This window comes from Phoenix dactylifera, chromosome 12 (assembly GCF_051530095.1).
Source record: "Phoenix dactylifera cultivar Ajwa chromosome 12, Ajwa_hap1_PhDact_Kaust_v1.1, whole genome shotgun sequence".
Classification (NCBI taxonomy): Eukaryota; Viridiplantae; Streptophyta; class Magnoliopsida; order Arecales; family Arecaceae; genus Phoenix; species Phoenix dactylifera.
The window spans coordinates 22,387,735-22,410,958 of record NC_143201.1 but is presented as its reverse complement, the minus strand read 5'-3'; the positions used below and the strand labels follow the sequence as shown (position 1 = coordinate 22,410,958).

The 23,224-nt window shown below is 38.1% G+C and overlaps 3 protein-coding genes across 5 annotated transcripts; 2 read left to right on the top strand and 1 right to left on the bottom strand.

Moving 5' to 3' along the window:
• Window positions 1–27: 27 nt before the first annotated feature.
• Window positions 28–5,367, bottom strand: LOC103719574 (metal tolerance protein 7-like). Of its 2 annotated transcripts, XM_088709124.1 has the most exons (7): window positions 4,850–5,367; window positions 2,671–2,783; window positions 2,127–2,372; window positions 1,616–1,696; window positions 1,211–1,304; window positions 1,074–1,129; window positions 28–744 (listed from the first exon to the last, which is right to left on the bottom strand). In XM_088709124.1, exons 1-7 carry the CDS (start codon window positions 5,034–5,036, stop codon window positions 400–402), a joined length of 1,122 nt encoding a protein of 373 aa, XP_088565250.1. In that variant the 5' UTR covers window positions 5,037–5,367; the 3' UTR covers window positions 28–399. The 2 variants fall into 2 exon arrangements, with proteins under 2 accessions (XP_088565250.1, XP_008807114.1); XM_008808892.3 differs by having other exon boundaries at window positions 1,074–1,304.
• Window positions 5,368–10,304: 4,937 nt separating this feature from the next.
• LOC103719573 (ribulose bisphosphate carboxylase small subunit, chloroplastic-like) lies at window positions 10,305–11,549 on the top strand. The gene is made up of 3 exons (XM_008808891.6): window positions 10,305–10,579; window positions 10,703–10,834; window positions 11,044–11,549. The coding sequence occupies exons 1-3, from the start codon at window positions 10,400–10,402 to the stop codon at window positions 11,272–11,274; spliced, it is 543 nt and encodes a 180-aa protein (XP_008807113.1). The 5' UTR covers window positions 10,305–10,399; the 3' UTR covers window positions 11,275–11,549.
• Window positions 11,550–19,763: 8,214 nt separating this feature from the next.
• Window positions 19,764–22,362, top strand: LOC103719572 (uncharacterized). Of its 2 annotated transcripts, none has more exons than XM_008808890.4 (4): window positions 19,764–19,835; window positions 20,725–20,927; window positions 21,036–21,099; window positions 21,532–22,362. In XM_008808890.4, the coding sequence occupies exons 2-4, from the start codon at window positions 20,758–20,760 to the stop codon at window positions 21,799–21,801; spliced, it is 504 nt and encodes a 167-aa protein (XP_008807112.3). In that variant the 5' UTR covers window positions 19,764–19,835; window positions 20,725–20,757; the 3' UTR covers window positions 21,802–22,362. The 2 variants fall into 2 exon arrangements, with proteins under 2 accessions (XP_008807112.3, XP_008807111.3); XM_008808889.4 differs by having other exon boundaries at window positions 19,830–20,225.
• The last annotated feature ends 862 nt before the right edge of the window (window positions 22,363–23,224 follow it).

Genomic DNA, 23,224 nt, shown 5'->3' with positions numbered 1-23,224 from the left:
CAGACCACAATTTATAGTTCCAGTAATCAAACTTTAACGACGGACATATCAACTTCATCTACGATTTCTCAAGAAGCTCGAGAGACATGCATATTTCAACTTCATCTACGATTTCTCAAGAAGTTCGCCGATCGCCATGAGAACCAAGACCAGACATCTAAACACTTAGACGAGTAATATGAGATGCACAATATCTTCAACCAAGCATCACACCTGCAAAAATAAATATTCTATTTAAATTTAAAAAAAACCCGAAAAAAGTTTCTGCAAATTGCTGGATATAAAGAAGAAGTATTCATTCAAACAGGACACGTATATATTCCATCAGTGCGTAGTGCAAGCTCTTGCATTCTGCAACTAGCAAAACATTGGCGGTATCCCCCTCCAAATTTAGTGATATCACACCTTAGTCTTGTGTTCAGGCCTATGAGTATGTTCAAAATCTACATGTACAAAAGCACGCTCAACTTCCGGCAGCTGTTCAAGTTTTTCTTGGAGCGTTTCACCAATGTCGTGTGCTTGGCTCAAAAGCATATTCCCAGGCAAGACAATGTCCACCTCGACGAAGTATTCAGAACCGAAGGTATATGCTCTAACCGTAGCAATATGCTTGATTTCTGCATGGTGATTCCAGATGAGGTACGTCAGCTTCGTTAAGAACTCGGGTGGCGCCGTTTTCCCAATTAATGACCATACGTTCTCCATAACAGTCTTTGCCCATGTACACATCGTGTACAAAGCTATCTGCAACAAAATTCAATACTCCATGCGGATGGATCATTACTGGCTTCATTGCTAGAAAAATTGTGGGATAGGATTTAGAGACACTATAATAATTGATTCAATTCTACAAATTCACTTCTATAGAAGAGGTCGAGCCTTGAGCAGTTATATAAAAAATTTCTTTGGAAATAGTACTTTAGCTTATGGATTTTCGAAGATTAGAGTGCTAGTGTACTTTTTGCTTGTTAATTCGGGTATGCATGTCTGCGCAATCTTGCATGTATTTGTATTTGTCGACGGACTAGTTCTGTTATGATATATGAATGGATGTGCTTTGTCATTTAGCTTACCAGTATTGCTCCAGCAGGATCCATCCACCAATAGAATCTGATGGCAAGCAAGGCTGCTGCTAGGCCAATGGAGTTAGTCATGACATCAAATGAGTGATCTTGTGCATAAGCTCTAACAATTTCATTCTGGAACTTACGGCAATAAAGCACGAGCACAAATTTCGCAATGGTCGCCGAAGTCATGATGCCAATCATCCATTTCTCTTCATTCTGATCGATAGCAGTGTGGGCCTGCAAAATGAATAAATGATGATTGATCATAAAAGAAAGATTAAGTAAATTGGATATATCATAGTTTCATATACTCATGTAGTGTAAAAATGATGACTATATTAAAGATAAGCACAGGTTATTTTATTTTGATATATTGTTGTTTACAGGAAAACAATCCATGTCCTATTTGGTCCTGTATATGAATCAAATGATTGTCATCTTTTCTTGAGAAAACCTTAATGTACAACTTAAAGGTTAATAAAAACAGAATAAAGATGGAAAGGGCATGTTAAATATATCATGACATGGATCAGTTAAGAAATATATACCTGCATAAGGAGCTGTCTGCCAGACTCTAATAGTACTTGCAGACCAAGAGTAGCCATCACAGAAGCAAAAACTATAATACCCTGCAAAGAAATAGCAAATGGATGGGCTTAACTTTCACAAAAAAACAAAGGTTTTATTAGCCCCATGTCACTGTTCTATACCCTGATTGAGTCTTCGTCCTATTCATCTAATGTTACCTAGGCTAGACAGAGAATGCAAGCAAGATGTAAGTCATTGAAATCACTGTTTTGAGGGTGATTTTCTGTATTTCAAAAATATTGAAGTAGTCAGAGCATCTCTGTCAAAATTCCTTCTTCATATGAGGAGATGCCACATAGAAGTGGTACTCATCATCTATAGAAGCCCTTAAATATGTAGCCATCTAGCAGTAATAAAAGTTTTTCTAAAAATGCAAAATCCAACAGTCCCCCTGCGGAATAATTAGAACGTTTTGTTCTTTATAATTTGATAAAATTAGGATAGATGACCTATCAAAAACTGGAAACTTACCACTGGTTGCATTCGTTTTTTTCCAATTGGATAACTGTATCGGCTAGGCTTCTTCATGGCATACGACGTAAACCAAAGAATAAGTCCGGATAGAAGATCCAAAAGAGAATCTAAGGTGGAAGCAATCACTGCCATGGATTTGCTTTCGATCGATGCATACACTTTCGCCACAAAAAGGACAAGATTAGCTATGTTTGAAATGTTAATTGCCGTCCTTTCACTGATCGCTAGCTGTTTTAGCTCATCCTGAAAATTCGAAGAAAGATCAATTAATATGTCACATACATAGAGGATTCATTTATAAACATGAAAAGTGAGTATCATGTCTGTATTTAACATTGTACAAAAGCAATTATTTATACATCCCCCCTCGAGCTTTTTTAATCATACATGTATCACTATCATTACATGCTCTGTTATCACTCAAAGTTAGCAACAAAGCATAAGCTTCTTTGATGATCTTGAGATGATTTTTTGAAGAACATTAGACTTAAGGTGTACACACAAAACATAAATCTTTATACAAAAGGTTAATAATATGTACCTCTGTAGGAGCTCCCTCTAAAGAACCTAATTCGGTGAAGCTTTCCATTTCACCCAATCCCTCCAGAAGCTTCTGTTGCTTCTTATAGTACTTCGCTATTTTATTTTTCTTACCTATTTAAAGAAAACAGAGCAGGTTCATCATAGCAATTAACAAAACATGCTAGTCCCTAATCGATGATCATGGTTTTATATGTATCAACAAATTGAATACATTAGTACTCCATAATGTAATAGTCAATGCTCATCAAATGTTCAGTCAGAGCATGCCTTTTCTGAAAGCAGTCAGAGCATTAGAATTTGAATTATGACAAGTGGCTGTTTAAGTATTTAAAATTTCAATTTAATACAAACTCAGGAAGCATGAATGTTTGTGGGACCTTGTGGTCTCCCTCTTCCTAAAAATTAAAAATAAAAAAAATCAGGAAAGTTAAAAATAGACATACAATGAAATTTGAGTCTTGATCTTTTGGAACCTCATAGACCAATTAATTGGAGAAAATGGCAAAAATACTGTTATATTTGTTCACAGGATTTCAGAATCTAGTGTTGGAAAACAAATGCTATATAAAGTGTAAATCAAGTAACTACGAAAAACCATCACTATTATTTTTCTAGATAAATGACCATATTGATTTGCTGTAGCATTACCTACTGGAGCATGATAAGCCACACAATATTGAATCAGACGATACAAAATGTACCGTTCTTTGCTGGTTCGATACTGAAATATAGCATAGGAGGCGTACCAATACTTGATATATCAAATTGGCCTCCGTATTGAATGTACTGACACGGTAACAGAGTAGTACCAGTGCGGAGCCTAGTATCGAGACGGCGTATGTTGTACTGGAGATGCTTATGCCTAAATAGGAATGTCCAATGTTTAGTAACTAAATGAGGAAGGCAACTAAAGAAAATTGGAGCTAATGTGTGATAAACAATTGGATGTGAGAAGTAATGAAGGTTGGAAAAGTTGCTTGGTTAATCTGTGGTTCAGCTGATTTAACCTGGACTTCCCACTCACTATGTTAACCTAATATTCAATTCAGTTTTAATTAGAATTATTCATATTTCATTAGGCCTTGCCGCCCCACTTTCCCGAATAAGTTTTTCACAAAACGTAGTGATGATTGAAAAATCATTCAAAACTGACAAATTGGATAATATATACCTTAAGAATAACACGGAGATTTCTATTTCCATTGGGCCCAAAGGGCAGGAACAAGTAACTGTCACGGCCCACTTCATACTGCTACCGTATCTACTTATATGGATGGGTCGGTCCTGGTCCGATTATCTATAGACACCTTGACCCACTGACTTAATTACATTAATTTGCAGCCTATAGAAACCCAGTTAGTTATATTTGCTTTCATGTGTAATGTATGGATCGCATCGTTATATCGCTTTAGTTATTGTTCTCTTTATTCGTATTCTTTTCTCTTTGCTGAAAAACTGAGATGCGATTTGCATCACCTTCGCCTCTTTTATTTTCAAAATTAAAAAATTATAACATATTTGGCATAATTAATTAATAATAACGGTGGAGCAATGATACATTAGTGCGACCATAACAAGAAAGATGATATTAATGGCGGGGCATGGCAGTAAACTAGGGAATACTGCAGTATGAGTTTATGGAATCGGACCACCGATTGATCATGGTGCTTATGGTTATATTTGAATGGATTTGAATTCTTAACCTGATGAGGACGTCAGTGCTTGAACATGGGAAGTATGTGAGGACCCGTGCGGGTGTATATTTAGTCTCATATCAGTTATTCGCCGAAAAAATTTTGGATATTTATACAAGACTAAAAAATCCAAAATAGATCTTCCGACTAGCTTTTTAGATGAGGTCAACAATAATAATACTAATAATTTGGTGGAAACAGTAACGATGGGACAGCAATTGCAGTATATTGGAGCGTAAGCTTTATATATATATATATATATATATATATATATATATATATATATATATATTTTATAAAATAAAAATTTTAATTTTAATTTTTTATTTTTTTAACAGGAAAAAAAGGGGAAAAAAAAACCCGATGCCAAATGGGCCTAAGAAAAGCCGAAACATGCAGTCGATTCTCTTTCCATTGAAAAATGGTGAAAAATAAAAATAGAGTTGGACGAAGAAGCTAGAAGATATAATTAAGAATACCTACCGAGAGTCATAGGGAAGACGAAGGAACCGAAGGTGGGATCTTTGGGAACTTGTGGCACCTCGAAATCACTTACGCTGATCCTCCATGATGGTTGAGTGGACTGCATCATGATGGCTGCTTCCACCCTCATGGGGGAAAGGAGCTCCATCCGATAGTCCGTGGACTCGCTGCGGAGATCCATTGCCATTCCTTCCTCTCTCTATGGACTTATAATTCTTAGTAGATGAAGAAGAGAGAAGCACAAGCTAAACATGCTGCTCTATCTTCGCTATATAAAGCTTTTATACATGGGGGGAGGAAGTGGGTTAGGTGGAGGCAGCATGAGAGGCAGCATGGTTTCAACAGTATGAGATGATGGACAGCATGCTGAGAAAACGGAACAGATGTGGGGGAGGCGAGCTTTTAAACAAAACTTTATGCGAAGGTGGGGAATGTCGTGTGGACAGGGAAAAGATTCGATCAAATTGGCCTTATGTAGAAGGTCTGGACAGCAAGATTCAACCTGAAGTTGTCAACCAAATGATGGAACGATGCAACCTAACCCATCACAGGCTATTCTAACATTAAACAATAACGGTGATGATAGCCGTGACAGAGACACAACCTGGCCTAGTTTAAGTTGATGACTTTATATCTTCACAGGTTGAACGTTCGTTAGTGCAGTCCAAACATTTGGGACAGTTTGCATTGAGAACAATGGGAAATGATTTCAAGGATATGATCGATGCAAGAATCATTGTCTTCTCTTTGTATTGTCTTTGGCGAATATTTATGACCAATTCTTGGAAGGTGGTATGCTATTTATGGTCTTTCACACATGATACAAACCAAAAAAATGCTGTATGAGATCAACTAACGTTTCAAGACTGCAATGATAAACATAGCCCGAGCCAGTCTCGTGCAAAATTGATAAAAAAACTACGTCTCTGACCCAATAAAACTTGTTACTCTCTCCTTTATTTTTGTGTGTCTGCAGCTTGTGGGGCATAGGGGGATCTAATAATTCATGCAATATGTAACAATTCGGGATCTCATCCAAAATGGCTAATAGAATTTTTTTTTTTTTGGTTTACTTAATTATATATAAGTACCCAAAATCTATCCAACAAACAACCGATACGGAACTAAACACACGCCCGCACGGATCCTCACATACTTCCGCCGTTTAAGCTCTGGTTCAAATCTAATCACAAGCAGCACAATCGACTTGCGGATAGCCCTAATGAATCCGTATTGCAGTATTTCCTAGTCTACAGAGGTTATGAGGCAGGTCCGCTCTGATATTATTTTTAACAACCTATAACTTTATCCAAAATGGCTAGCCGAAAGATATTTTTTTGGATTCCTTGATCCTGTATAAGTACCCAAAATTTACTCAACGAATAATTGATATGGGACTAAACACACGCCCATATGGATCCTCACACAGTGAAAAGGAGAACCGATCCTTTATCCATGCCTCCTGTGAGGACTCGTGCGAGCGTGTGTTTAGTCCCACATCGGTTATTCACTGGGTAGATCTTGGGTACTTATACAGGATCAAGAAACCCAAATAATAACTTCTGGCTAGCTATTTTGGGTGAGGTCCTAGGTTGTTACAAATGGTATCAGAGCGGACCCAACCCATAACCTATGTGGACTAGGGAACACTGCAGCACAGATCTATTGGGGCTGACCACGGGCCAATCATGGTATTGTGATTAGATTTGAATAGATTTGAACCCTTAGCCTGATGAGGACATCAGAGCTTGAACGGGGGGAGTATGTGAGGACTCGTGCGGGCATGTGTTTAGTCCCACATCGGTTATTCGCTGGGTAGATCTTGGGTACTTATAAAGGATCAAGAAACCCAAATAATAACTTTCGACTAGCCATTTTGGGTGAGATTATGGGTTGTTACACCTCCACTCTTCGCATCTTTATTTTGTTAATTTTAAGTAGCAAATAGTGAGATTGGGTTGCAAGTCTAGGGTGGATACTAATCGAACCTCACTAAGTAAATAAGGCCAGATGGGAAATTGACCAATATATTGTGATTCCGGACGCAGCCTTCTTTAGCTCCCAAGGCAATGCTTATTTTGCTGGCCAATTTTCAGGTGCATTGCCCCATTTATACAAGAGTTTTTTATCTTAATTTTGCAAATCCGCACAAGCGAGCAGCCCATTTAGCCCTACTACCTTGCATTTAGATCTCAACATTCGAGCCCATAAAATCCATGCCTTCTGGAACGGCTCCTTCCCTCTTTCCTGAAAACGATGGCGTCTCACCGCTCTCTCTATGCCACTCCTCTTCTCGAGTTAGAGCAGAAGAACATTAAGGTGGAACAGAGGACCGGAATCTCCTGGTGAAGCTGGCTCTTCTCAGATCTCTCGCAAATGAGAAACGGTCGTAGCCTTACTACGGCCCAAAGTTCTCAGCTCCATCTCCAGACCCCGTTATTTCCCTTTCGCCCAATTAGTTCGATAATTCGACCAAAAAGTAGCCTTGCTGATCATCACATAGAATGGCCTGCCTTCTATTTTAAACTGCTAAAAAGCTGAAATTTTTCTAAGAACCTGATATCCACTGGATCATCTTCAATGCAACTTTCTTAAGGAATAAAAAAGGCTAAACCGAATAGACACGGAAAAACATCCATTAGACACAAAGTACAGAATTGGCGATCATTATTACCATCGCCTTTAATAATTTCAGACCTTGGTCTCTCATAATATAATACAGTATTGTACAGTACAGTACAGTACAGTACAATACAATATAATATATATTTTGTTATAGTATAATATGATCTAATAATATTAGTGAAGGTAGCTTTACTGTAGTTACTCCTTTATATTAGATAGGAACCACAATTGTAATTTTCAGATCTAAGAAACCTAGGCTTGCACTTGCAACGAGAAAAGCAGATACCCAAAGAGCCTTTTGAATGAGAAAAGTAGGCAACTAGCGAGCCATTTTATATAAAACTAAATATAAAAAGAAATCAATCGAATAAAGAATTGGATGTTTAGATCCCTCCCCCCAAAAGAAAAAAAAAAAAAAAAAAGCTACCACGGCTCCAGAGAAGTTTCCTCGACATAATACTCTTCATTATCATTTTTAAAAGTACAGTTATCATTGAGCTCTCTCACCAGGAGAGGCGGGTGCCAACTAGTTGGGCTATTAGTTAATGGCCAGGTATTTTTCATTGTCTACAGCTATTTCTTGTGCTTTCAAATAAAATTGTCAGATCTGTCAATCCTTCGATTATGACCTATCCAAATTGGAGGACACCCATAATGTTGCTCTCTATACATAGAACATGAATCATGTTGGGCCACATGATATTTCGTTTATTTGAGTTACAAGAAGGTTCATCGGGAGGGAGAGAAACTATTGTTGCTAGTGTACTTGCTACTTCAATTGCCTCAACCTCGTTGACACCTCCTTCTCTGTCGATTGTTGTCTTCTATGAAGGAGATATTTGTTTTGGAGTGGTCCATTTCGCAGCTCTTAAAGGTGTTGTTTTTAGTTTGCTATTATTAATTTATACTTATAGATTGGCACTTTTTGTGGACCTACTTATTTTCATTTCATATTTGATGTCGTCATGTGGCTCCTTTTTGCCTCTTCTTTACTTCAAAAATATTTGAGGTCATCATATGTTGTTAAGGTCTTTGAGTTTCCAAATTCTAGAAAAGCAAAAAGATGTCCTTTTCTTCAAAGTGGAGAGAGAAAAGTGAGCAAAGCAAAGAGAAAAAGATTTTCTCTTGCAGCTATACATATCTTATTTGGGTCGCACGATTAATTAGCTCGGAAGCCCCGTAGGCCAGACTAATCTGATTATTGTAAGACATCAGTTTGAGTCTAAATTGACTTATTCTACCATATATCTCTTGTAATCTTAAAATAAGAAAGTGATGGAGTATTCTAGAGATCAAATGTATTAGAGACCAGGGTTTGCGAAAAAATCTTCTACTCTATAATCTCTAGTTTCTATAAAGAAACTTCTGCATCGTCTCTGCATGTGAATCTAGGTTAATAGACATAATCATATAAATATTCCATGCTCTTGTTCTTTTTTCTATTTTGTTTTGTTATTCTTTCCGTCTGTCGCAACATAGCGCTCTATGCCCGACAGTCCATTATTTATCAAATTCTTCTAATTTTATGCACATTTTCTAGCTAGAGGATAACATGAACAAGAGTGATCTGCTGCGGACCTTTAAACAGAGCCAGTAGTTAACAACCATTCAAGCATCTCCAAACCTAGTCTAAAAGGAGTGGGGGAAGCCAAGATGTAATATAGCAAATTCTGAAATTAAGATTTGGCTTCAATGATTCTTCAATAGCTGAGCTGCTCCACCTCTCTCATTGGCTTCCTCAAGCCTAGCTTGCTTAGAACAGGAAGGTATCCTCCATCTAACCTTTCCAATCCCTAGGTTCATACCATGTAGGGAAACCAGAGTGAATAAAACGCTTTGGGGGATGGCCCTGAGCATTGAGACAAGACGGTGCGATCCGTGCACTTCATTAGAAGCCAAAAAATAAGGATTCTGATCGCGAGAAATTTTATACACCACAGGTTAAATAGCCAAAAGGATCAGGTAAGACAATCACATGCAGATGCTGAAGAACCAAGCAATACGGTTCTCACAACTAACTCCTTCCAACAGCTTAAACCGGTTTTCTCTTCAAAGTAGCTGAAGGAATTTACCATGTCTAAGTGGACCGTTCGTCACAGTTCAGAAGCCAAGCTTCAAGTAACGTTAATCTAATGCGTTCTTTTTTTTTTGAAAGAAAAAACTAAATTAAGAAAGTCCCTCGCACTAGGAGATCATATTCAATATTTGTGATATAAATAACAAAACCAATTAGGAGAGTGCGTTATGCTATGATCATCCAATCCCATCTAGCAATAGCTGGAATTCACCATCCAATACAAGCTATAAATTAATTGTTCCTGATTGTCCATCATGTGGTAGCAATGAAGTTGAGAGATCACAATTTAATATCTAATTGCAGTTCAGCCTGACAATTAAGTACCCGATTGGATAATAGAGATGAGCTAGTATTGGTGGAAAGTGGCAACATCATTTTTTTTCTCCTAGAAAATGAAAATTAGCACCAATTTGACCATGAAGATCTTACTTCCAAATCGGTTTGTAGCTTTTGGACCATCCTTACTGTACTCTGGCAGTAAGTTGTCAAATAAGTCGCCAAGAGACAGCAGAGCTCAGGACCATCACTCATTTACGTTCATGGGGATAAGAACGCCAGCCCTTGACACGTGGCATACCCAGAGAAGCACCAAGTGATAAGGATGACATCCACTCCCACCCTTCATGTGCGGTGGTGGAAGTGAAATGTCACCCCCTCTAGATCCAATGGCCGAGACAAGCCACACCATCCACCTCATACGGAGTCCACCATTGGATGAAAAAAAAGCATCGGAGAGGAGTTCTCAGGTTATATATAGGAATGGTGTTGGAGCGATAAGGCCTCAAGCCTGCTGCAAAGTCCTTTCTTAATTTTTTTGAGGTAGGAGAGAAGTAGGGAGAAAGAGAGGAATGGCTTCCTCCATGACGGTCTCTTCTGCAGCCATTGCTTCCCGGGCCACCCCAGCACAATCCAGCATGGTCGCACCCTTCACCGGCCTCAAGTCAACTTCGGCCTTCCCGGCCACAAGGAGGGCAAGCAACGATTTCTCCAAGCTTCCGAGCAACGGAGGCAGAGTTCAGTGCATGAAGGTAATTAATGAAGAGAACAGGAAAGGAGGAAGCTAATTAGCGGAGGATAGAATCTTTAGCTATGTTTCTTCTATCGTTCTTCTGCAAATAACCATGCTTGCATGTGTTTTACTTCATATATAGGTGTGGCCGATAGAGGGTGTGAAGAAGTTCGAGACCCTCTCTTACCTTCCGCCGCTCCCCATCGAGGCTTTGCTCAAACAAATTGAGTACCTTCTCCGCAGTAGATGGATTCCTTGCTTGGAGTTCTGCAAAGTAAGTTTGTAGCTTCTTCTTAGAGAGAACCAAAGGTCCTTGCTCTAGGCCAAGTAAGAACCAGAGCTGGTCTCCTGGACTCAACTCAGGGTCCCCCTTGATGACATATCCCGACTCGACCAAATCGAGCATAGATTTGCGCAGTTCGCCGACTTAATTCAACCTGAATGGACCAACTTAGATTCAGCATCTAACATGCAAACATGCAGATTGGCTTTGTGTACCGTGAGAACCACCGATCCCCTGGGTACTACGATGGTCGCTACTGGACCATGTGGAAATTGCCCATGTTCGGCTGCAACGATGCCGCCCAGGTCGCGAAGGAGCTGGAGGAGTGCAAGAAGGAGTACCCGGATGCATTCATTCGGATCATCGGGTTCGACAACGTTCGCCAAGTGCAGTGCATCAGTTTCATCGCCTACAAGCCCCCAGGCTTCTAAAACCACGAACCGATCGAAAGTTTGGAGTGTCCCCAGTGTCCGTCCAGTTCGACTCGGTTTTGGGATCTTTCAATTGCTTCGGTCCATTGTTCTCTTCTCTTCCTCGTCGCCTCTCTCCAACATATGAGAATGGACTAAGGTCATTGTTCTTTTGGTTGGTGAGGAGCATCACAGCTCCGGCTATGTATTGTTGTGTCCTAATTATAAACCTACATATGGATGGGGTCTGTCCGTCTTTTCCTTCTGCAACATGAGGAAACCTGTTCTCCATTTCATTCCTTACTCTCCTGAACATTATTTTGAGACTTTAAACATCAGAGCTGAGATGCAATTTTGCTGCAAATTGGTATTTTGGTACTGGAGATGCTATTGCTAGGTAATTGGATTTGCTCGATACTACTGCTGCAGGAACACAAGTTGTACGAAATTAATTACCCGAGTTGCAGCAGAGTAGCTATAATAGTCCTGTCCGGCTGCCCTCAGCAATTGGGGCTTTTGAAGTAAGGATTATTTATAGATTTCACAATTAAAATAAAGGAAGCTTCGGGATTACAGTCTGGAGTACTTATCATAATCTGGACTTAGGGATGGCAAAGATGAAAGTGGAGATGGTGAAATTTCTGTTTATAATTCTTCATGGGCAAGGCGCTATTTGTGCAAGAAAGCATATGAATATATATATATATATATATATATATATATATATATATATATATATATATATATATATATATATATATATATATATATATATATCAGCAAGAAAACATTATAATCTGTACATGACCCATTATGGTAAATGTGGTAACAAAGAAATGGAATACACACATTTATCATTTATTATATATATAATATATATGTATATGATGTATGTATGTCATATATATGTATATGTGCCAAACAGTATAATCATATTATATTCTTGATGGATCTCGATTGATATTCCCATATATTTCCTCTATTGCTTTTCATATTTGTGCAAGATTGATATCTTTGATTAGAGATTCTGTCGGAGATTCCAGCATATTTGACATGTGTGTCCATTCTCCAAGAAAAGTAGTAAAGCATCAACCGTGGGACATTTTAGTAACAGAGGTTTGAAGCAATAGTTATCTATGCTTATAAAGGTTGATAAAGAACCATTATAAAAGCACCGACCTGGAAAGAGTCAGGTTGCATGCAACTTAACAGCCGAACCTACCAGTAACCAGTTACTTGGAAAGAGCATGGTTACGCAACCTTGAAAGACCAATCACAGTAAACGTGTCATGACTCATGATCATAGCTTTTCTGGTTGAGAAGATGGACCTAATAATGTTGGTTTTGTGTTCCACCATGAGAAGAAGCATTAAGTTGTGTTTGCACCGTTGTTAGTAGTTTCCTTAATCCAGTTTTAGTTGAGATACTGCAAATGAAGTGCTTCAATTTCCAAATACTTCCTCAGAAGCTGTATACAACTTTGGATACCACCACACAGAGGGGCATTGGGTCGAGCCCATAGTTCGAACATGTTGGGCGACAATGCTGATGGGCTGGACCTAACTTGATCTCAGAGTTACCAACGTAAGGAATTCTAGAGCACACTCCCCGCTCACAAGGCCGAGCTTGAGCCACAAATATTGGGCCGAGTATGGACCCAGCGTGGGTTAGATGCGTTGTAACGAGAGTGGAGCTTAAAGCCATCTTCGGCTTGGCTCAACCAAAGATTGGAGTGTGGCCTCCCTTGCATTAGACCAGTACTCATATCAACATATCATCTAATGGGTTTTTTATCAACGTATTTGGCTTTTGATGCATTTGTTCAGCGGAAGCCCACTCCTGTGTTGATAGCTCATACATCTGCTAGGTCTCTCTTCCAAAGTCTTATATCGTTGGAGAAGAATGTCTGTTTCACATTGAATATATTTCTGAGAAGCCTAATTTAAGCTCGCTAGGAACATCCTTTAATTCATTAACATGTCACACGGATGAGACATGAGCTAGACTTAATAAGAAAATATGATCAAGTAGGCATTTTGCCTTCTAGATTGAACACAACTTTGTGGAGTTAAAAAGGTTAGGTCGATCATGAATGTTGTGTGTTGATCATGGATGTCTAGCTTGGATCTAAATATAGGTCTCCATTACCTTCGTTTTACAAAGATCTTCAGCAATCTTTCATTAGCTCTTTGGTGAGATCTAAGATTGCGTGGCACGATGTCATCGATATCTAGCTAACACCAGGCCGAGAATTGCTCCTGAAAATTACTAGGAAAACTTTGATCTCATGTAGATGAGCTCGTGCCAGCCATAGTATTAAAGGATGCAGCAAGAACATTCGGCATTCGTTGCACTTGACACGATCATTCTGTTCATTTTGCTAAGTAGGACCAAGGCTGTCTTCAGCTCATCAGCACCCGTCGATGCAACAGTGATCGATCAACTTTAGGTAACATGGCACATGCATTAGCAATCATGTCACATGGCCTCTCTTTTGGTAGCTCAAGGCCAAATATGGTTCTCTCACCAAAAAATATTCAAAGGGAAAATTGTCCCGTTAATCGATCCTTTGGATTCAGCTCAGCTCCTCCATCGTCGCAGCTCGGCAGAATGTACAAAGTTGATTCTAAATTTCGGTGAGAACTCTTATCTTGATTCTGCTTTACTCTATATGGTTTTAAAAATTTGTGACTACAAGAACATTTTTTTCTTTTTTTAATATATTTGATGAGGGAGGGAGGGAGATCTACCTGTAGTAATATGACCATCTAAGTGTAAATTTATTGAGGGTTCACCACTGAAGAATCAAACTTGGAACCTTTAGTTGCTAAGCAAGGCGCGTGATTAGTAGGGCAAACAAGAATAAATGCGACCGCAAGAAATTTAAGATGGTGGTTCGATTGATTTAAGAGTAGCTGTAGAACCTGCAAATTTTCCATTTGATGCTAAATAAGCAATCCAAAGATTGAATGTTGAGGCAACTTTTTTCAGCAAAAGCTGGTCTTGAAATAATTATTATGTTGCAGATATGCCTAATTTCAATGCCGATAGTTCAGTATAGTGCCCTAACGATGTAATTTTATATTCTTTTGTGGTCACTAACTTGGTACACTTGAAAACTCTGGTTATGCTTCTTTTAATCCCGACAATTAGTATTTACGACCTCATTGATGCTGCAGCACCAACAAGAAAACTTCTCTCATTATTTAAGGGGAGAGAGAGGATCAGACAACCAATCACGCTAGATGTTTAATTTATGATTTTGCTTCATATTGTAGCATGGGTTAAAAATGAAGCCTAAATTATATGAAAAATAACATAGGATTGTGTTGAAAAATCAAAGTTGATTTTGCAAAAAAGAAAAAAGAAAAAAAAACTGAGTTCAAATCAAGATCAAACTTTGATACAAGGTTGAGGTCAAGATCTCTTTGGTTATAAAATTGGATTGGTCCTATTTGAAGCACGAGATTTGGTTCATATGGCTAATTATAAAATTGGAAATCCTGCCCCTTTCTTTTCTTTAGTTCCAACCACTTTCAAGCATGACACATTGATAGTTCTCTCTAACCAACAAGAGGCCACTTGGTCAAAGCCAGGCTGGGACAAGCTATGAATTCCCAACAACCGGATCCAATCACAATTCCCAAGCTTGAAATCCATCACCCTTGCCGTGCATCCTTTTGAATGGAATATTTAAGGCCGGTTCTTTATGGAATATTTAAGGCCGGTTCTTTAAGGTAAAATATTATAGAAAGGTCTGTCAGTTTTTTTTTTTTTTTGAACCAACTTATATGTAAATTATAATCTCATGCTCCTCTTAAAAAAAAAAAATTCATTCTCCTACTTGGTCGACATTAATTTTGATGGTAGCGTATTCAAGATTGATGATTTGCATAGAGTAACTTTTGCCATCCGCAGTGTTCATGGTACTTTTATAACGGCATGCGGTGTTAGGATATTTGATACTATGATTCTGATAGCTAAGTTGTGAACGACATGGAAGGGCCTGAATTATACTGTTTAACACATTATGGACTTTACAATTTTATTTAGAGGATAATTCCATGACAATCAGATGGCTCTCTGATCCGTCTCTTGTTGAGAGTAAGATTCATCCACTTCTACAAATTGCTAGACTAATGCGATCATTATTGTTTATTGAGATTTACATATTTATAGTGAATCTAATTGTGCTGCTGATTAGATGGCAATGTACGTGGCAAACCATATCAGATCTACTCTATAGGATTCCTCGGAGGATCTTCTTATCCAATTTTTTAATATTTTATTTTTAGACTTCCATAGATGTATCTATTCTCCTTTAATTTAAATCATCAGATTTACCAAAAAAAAAAAATAGCGTTGCTAAGTAAGTTTTCAATAATCATATTTATTCATGAAATAGGAAAAATACATACCCATTTGAGAGATGGGTAAAATAGTTTTCCATTAGACCGATAAAGTGGTCTTATTTTTGGTTCCTAAAATTCCCTCTATATATTGAAACACTAAGAGACGCTGCACGATAAGTGTTCAAATTGTCCGGAAGCATAAATAGCATTACGGAAAAGATAGATAAATTTTAGCAACTTATTTAGAAAGTGGTAATGCAAAAAAATATGGATAATAAATTTAGAAAGCATTTTTCAATGCATAAAAAAAATATAAACAAAATATTTTTTATCAAAATATTGCCAGAGAAATTCATATCTCGGTGGGGGCAAGATTTCTCGGTAAGTTTGGTGTCCTACGAAGCAGAACGAGTCCTCAAGGACAACAGTTGGCGGGCAAAGCTAGATAAGTAATGCATCCAGACTTCATGTGATGATTTAAAATTCAAAAATATTATTCCGCGTGGGTTCTTACATGATCCGTTGCTTTCATGGACCCGACAAGAACAGACATCTCCTCTTCCTCCCTGAATCCAAATACTAAAAACACGCATTAAATAATTCTATGCTCCCACATGAATAATAATTGCCTATTTTTTAATTCAACAAGAAAGGTCATGCTGGACCACTGATGGTGGATACCAGCAAATGTTGTGGATTTTTCCAAGGGTTTAACATAATACCCCTAGATCCGGTCTTAATGTGCTCAGCTGCCCCACTTGGTATTCTAATGGCCTATCATTAGCAGGTTGCTAATCAACACCCTCAAATTATTAGGCCCTATTTGGCAGAGCTTTTGGAGGGCGAGAAAGCACTTTTTAAGCACTTTTAGATGAAATAAAGATATTTAGTAAAAAAAATTAAAAAGTTGTTTTATATATCTTCATTATTGTATTATACTATAAATATTATATTATATCATATTATATTATAATATATCAAAATATTATGTTATATAATATTAAATTATGTTATATTATTATGCTATGGTATATAATATTATATTACATTATAGTAATATTATATTATATTATAATATTTATATATTAATATATATTACATTTGATTATGCTCTGTTGTATAATACTATACAATATTTTTTATGGTTATTTTGTCAAACCAAAAGTATTTTCTCAGTTTATTTACCAAACACATATTAAACTCTCATAATACTTTAGAAATGTAGTTACCATGCAAATAGCAAAAAAATTTTATAAAAGCGCTACTTCAAGAAGCTTTACTTCTGAAAGCTTTATTGCCAACATCTCTACCAAATGGAACTTTAGTCTATTTTAATCTGAAATATAGAGGTGAGCTTAAACACTTATTGTATGGATTCATCTACTGCATAAATTCATTTGAGGACCGATAAACTACGTATAAAACCATTTCTCCAGCTATGCTTATCCAAAAAAAAAAAAAATGGAAAAAGAAAGGAGTATCGGAACCGAGTCGTTTTCTCTTTTATGCAGGTGGCTAAAGTTCTTCAGGCAAAGGCTACACACGGGATGCTTGCATTGGAAAGCACCAAGTAGGCAGAAGCATGTGAATCGCAGTGCTTTAAAGGGGTACGATGATACAAGCTCCGTTGTGACTATGGTTCTAAGGGTTGTGACTTAAAGGCTGGAGTTGCTACTGCAAATGTGTGATACATAATGACCTTGGATGTGCAAAGATGCATCATAAAAATTTAGCTAGCAATCATTTTTCCTTACATTCGCTGCTGCCCATACAAGCAAGTCAAGTCATCTCTTAATTACAACTGTTTTTTTGGGATCAAAGTAGGAGTCATAGACTAAAAAGACATCACTTGATTACAACTTACTAATGCTTGACGTGTATTGTGCATGTGAGAACGTAGCTATGGGTGAAGAATTGGAGCTTTAAAGAGAAAACAGGCAAGCATGCATTTAAAAAGAACTTTTTGATAATATTTGAAAGGTGGAGATGAACTTCGATGTAGAGTTATTGTCCCTGGAATTCACGTTATATATAGAAAATAGATTCTAACATGATATGATTGTGCCAAAATTTTGCCTATATGCTATCTTTACAGATTATGGTAATTATTTGCATGAATTTTGCATTGTTTTACCCTTAAGATGTATATATATCGACCAACATCAGTGAAATTTTACATTTTATATATTAGAGAAGAAAATCATCTATAGTTTTTAGGAACCAGGTTTTGTTAAAATCTTGTTTGGCTTTCATGTCAATGACATGTTGATGACACGCAATTAGGAATGGAGGTGCAATTTGCATGATTTATAAGTGGTTATCGCCTACAAGAACTTCCAAATTGAGCTCATCCACAAAGGTTGTAATTGATAGATAGCACGTATACACAAATACACTGCTCAATATGATGGATGTTATTAAGAATTTTTCTTATAGAAAATTTGTCAAAATTTTTTCGACAGGCTATATCATGTAACAATAAGAAAAATGTAAAATGTGCCATTCATTCTACATACTTTACACCTAACTGTTAATATTTTTCTTGTACTCTTGGGCTTTGTCTACTTAACCAACACATGTATGAAATCTTATATGATTAGTTATATCTGGAAGTAGTATTTCCAATTTCATTTATACATGGTATTCTACAACTAATTTGAAAACTAACTTGCAATTTTCAAAATATTTGAGAGGGCATAATATAATAAACCTTTTAGTGTCATTCTTTCCATCCTTTCATAAACGCACTTAAAAATATATTTCTTATGATACAGACATGATGCTATTATGAGTCCAAACATCTTCGACAACACTCTAAAGACAATATAAATTTAGGTATTAATAATTTTTTATCTCAAAGAAAATAAATATAAAATATCCACTTAAGACAATGTTAGTGAATAAGTTGACGTGTAGATTCGATTTTTTTTTCCCCCAGATACCCACGGTTGAAATAAGATGAATTTCCACAAAGAAACCCATGATGATATATAACTCTCATATTTCCAGGGAAAAATGCTGAAGTAATAAGAATTCTTGCAGACAACCTTGAAAAAAATTCTCAGAATTAGCACCTATTTAGGCGGGTTGCTGTGCAATGGGTTTGATGTATATAAGTAAACTCTTTCGACATCAGTTCTTGTTAATTTAGCATTGCTTATAAAAGCATATATCTGGCCTAAGAAGACCATCAAGGATTTGATGTTTGTCTAGGAAGGTGACTTATACTACAAATGATTTGGTCACATCATTTAATGAATACTTTTGGGTGGTGCTTTTCAGTCTGAGTTGGGATCATCTCCTATTCTAGTTTGAATTCAAGAGATCTTGTTCAGCATCATTGGTCATCCATGGATCGCCCAATAGCTCGTGAGATTGATGAGTCATGCTTATTCACCTATAGTGGTTTATAGCTAAACGTTGCATTTTCTAGTCCAAAATGGAGACGATCCAAATTGAAACAATAACACCAAAAACTTTTTGTGCCAGGATAAAGTTGGATGGTTCAGTTAGCCAAAAATCATAACACACCATGATTAGACCAAATACACCTTTTACATAATTTAATTAGCAGCATATCATAATATTTTTTGCATGATTTTTTTTCGGGGGAGGGGGTGAGGGAACACCTATCTCCACATCTCATGCAAGAACTTAATTGTTATTTTCTAGCTCGCATGGGAAAGGATCCAAATTTAACCAATAACACCATTTTTTTTTTTTTGTTCCTGGAAAAAAAAAGTTAGTGCAATCCAGTAGCACTTGATCAAGACCATAGCATACGATGCTTATAAAAGAAATTATATAATTTAGCAGTATTTTTTTGTTTTTTTTCTTTTGAAAAAAGAGGGAGGTAGGTGGGTGGCAGCATCTGTCTCCATTCTCATGCGAGGAGTGATAATTCGTTGGAAAGCCTACTGCTCAGCCGCTGGACCAGTGCAAGCAAGTGGACCAAATCCAACGTAAGTGGAGGTGATCCAACTAAATAATGTACCCATGCAAAAAATCTAGCACTCGACACACTGAGTCAGAGCAATGGTCACCAAACAAGTCCAATAATAGCAAGTCCACACAAGATACAACATGTCTAAATGAAAAGCTGACGTAGGGCGGCCAGGCACGTGGCCTATATTTTCTTTTGCAGGCTTTGAAATGGCCGTGCGCTGGAAAAAATAAGAACGGGTGGGCACGCATAAGCAACAAGACCAAGCTTCGCTGGCCCGCAAAAGAGTAAGAGCCTCCTCTCTCCACCGTAATATACCAGCCTTTAATTATTATTATTTATTCTAAATATTTCTTTATAGTTTTTAGATTTTGTAGTTCTCTTTCCGCGGGAGATTCTATCCATAAACAGATGTAAAATAGTAAACTACTAAATTACTAATAATTATTTATTTTTTTATATTACAATATTTATCAAGAGAAAATTGGAATTATTATTTGCCCGGCATCCGCTTTTCTTTTCTTTCTCATGTTTTAAATTATTTTAATTATTTTTACGTTTCCTCCCTCTATTATATATCTCTTCCCAACCCTTTTCTTCCTCTCCTTGCCGTCTCTACCCTTTCTTCTCTCTGGTTTTCGCCGTCTTCCTTCTCTTGGGAGACAGAGGCAGCTAAGGTACGACCCTTTTTTTCCTGTCTCCGATGCTTTCCTCGCTCCCCGTTTAGTTTTCCCTTCCACTTTTTTTTTCTGTGTTTTTTTTTTTTTATATGGAGCTTCTTCTCTTACAGATCGGAGCCTTTTAATTTCTCGTCTTGTGCTGTATGTTGTTTTTTGAAGCCAAGACTGGATTTTTTAGAGGTTCTCTTCCTTCTTTACTGCCCTTCTGGAGCCTTTTCCAAGAGATCTACAGATTTCGAGTTATTTTATTGGAATCGGTTTTGCTGTCCCTCGAATTAAATCAGTTTTTGTCCGAAAACCAGCTAAAAGTTTGATCTTTTCGTTTTTTTGAGATGCCCCGCTTGTAAGATCTTTCGATTCTTCTGATTTTGCACTCTCTCTTCCGATCCGAGCTCAACTCCTCCACATCCATCAAAATCCCCCTTCTTTTTTCCATTTGATCTGGCGTTTTGTTTGAAGAAAATAGCAAAGATTGATAGGCTTTATTGCTCGGCAGGCGTTCTAACTGCGGATCTCGGGGCCTGCAAGGATGAACCACTGCGCGATGCAGCAGAACGCTTTGGCTGCCTGCGAGGAGATGCGGGGGGCCTTCTCCTTCGCCGTCGCCGACCGAAGGCCCCCTGTCTTCTGCCCCAAGCCCCGCCGCCTCGGCCCCCTCTTCTCCGCCGACTCCGTCCGCCCCCGCCGGTGGCACGCCAGGTAATTCCCTTCGCCCCCTTTTCCCCTCCTCTTTAGAACTAAAATTTCTAATTTTTCTGTATCCTTCTCTCTGATTGCATCTCCTTTCTTCTCTTTCTTTCTCAACAGTCATCAAGCGGATCTCTCGGACACGAAGGCCGGAGCGGAGCTTCTCGATTTGTTTCTAACAAAGGTGAGATTTTTTATCCTTTTCCCCAGTTTTATATCCATCAGTTAATAAATATTAAAATTATTTCTTGAAATAGAATTTTTTTTATCTATTTATAGTTGGTTAATTTTAGTTTTTTATGCCAAAAAATCTGTCTAAAAAGTATATTGAAATCTGTCCATTTAAATCTCGGGCACACCGTCAGATCCATGATTGCAGATCTTAGCCGTTTGATTAATGATCGGACGGCTTTGATTACTGGATCTGTGATTTATATAATATATGCTGATTTATTGCTATATAGAATCGAGTTTAATTTTGCCAAAGCATGTGTGCTGGCATCTGGATTTCTTAAATATATGTGGATTAATGCTTGTTGAAAGATCGATGTATGTATCTCGTAACTTTATGGATCCATGATCTGATCTCCTCCGTCCATTTGGTGGTCTTCTACAGGGTGGGGAACAGGTGGCCTCGTCGCCTCCGTTCTTCTGTGGCTCCCCGCCGAGTCGGGCGGCGAACCCGGTGGTCCAAGATGCCCGTTTCGGCGAGGACCGGCCGCCGGCCCCGATGGCCGCCCTTCCGGTCCAATCCGGCTCGCCGATGTCGCCACGGAAAGGCTGTGTGCGTGCCAAATTCGGCCTCAAGCCGGCGGCCGTGAGAATCGAGGGTTTTGATTGCCTCAATCGCGATAGCCGGAGCTGCAGCATCACTGCTGTGGCCTAAAAACCTTGCACGTGTTTATAACCCAAACCCAAGTGCTCCCTTTCATTCGGAGCACTTTGGGAGATAAGAAGGAAAAGGGCGAGGAATATTAACATCAGCAATCCGCCACTACATTTAGATGCTAAACCAAGCATAGAAGAAGAGTTGAGCATAAGTTAAGAGAGCTTTGGAAGGGAATCTGGAAAGGTGATTTCTTCTCGTATTGTACATTATTCGGCCCCAACAACCAATCTTTTCTTTTTGTTTCCTTATTGTCTGTAATCAAAAGCTGTTGTGTAGATACGGTTTTTTTTTTTAATTTTAAGGGGGGAGGGGAGGGGGGTCTCTAAGCTTGTTTGTAATCTTTGCATTGGATTTTAGTCATTGCTAGGTGGGGGTTGTGAGGGGTCGTTTTTCTGGGTTTTCACTATGGCTTTGGTTTTTTATGCCCAAGTTTCGGCCTGGAATCTGTATAAAGAATGTTAGGAAATGGGTCGGTCAGTTTTCAGTCATGGCATATGTGTACGTGTCTATTTTATGTATAAATGTATGGATCTTGGCGTCCATGATGGGTTTATTTAATTACTCTCCTGTGTCCGTTGATTTTGTGGGATGATGGCGCGTGGTGCGTCTATAATGAGGAACGATTCTCTCCCGGGCTTGTTAGGCTTGGTGCGGAGTAGGTGCTTTAAGAATCTTGTAAAGTTGTGCGAAGTTTTGACAGAGTTCAGAGGAGGAGTATTCTGCTAAGGCTGCTATATATGTTTTAGATGTGAAAATGTAATGAAACCAGGCACAAAGTGGAGGGATTGTATCTTTGATTCTTTTTAGCATACAGTTATGAGGCGGACATTGTTGCACCTCTCCAGGGGAATGCTTAAGACGGTTCTGTAAGACATCTGCTATGATTATCATGGGAACACACCATTAATGCCATTGGGATAATAGATCAATGAAAAGTATGTCACAAGTCGTGGCTGATGGAGGTTTCACGACTGTTATGATATGAGACTCATAGAAAGTTGCATGGTTCGGGTTGTATTCTTTCAATCATTGAAAGAAAGATTGATGTTCGTTCTTTTGCGATATTGACTATTGGATCGTGCTCCATAAACATCTCAAAGCATTCCGAGTACTTTCATTTATTTATCTCTACAGTTTCATTTATTTATCTCTACAGATCACTTAGTGGATATACGGTAGATTTGCACGAAGAAAGGGAAAACGAAACGTACAACCCTTGTCGCTCTGTGATACCTTGAATCCAGCCACTGATTATTGTATGGCACCAACTCGCAGCTGCGGTACTCCGAATGCACCGATTAGCGAATGTTAGCGATGATTATTAGCTATACTTATGAAAACCTTGCCCTTTGACTACTCAGAAAGAGCAACAGGCCACACTGCCTGTTTCTCCATCCGACAGGTCAGGAGAGCAGGGTTA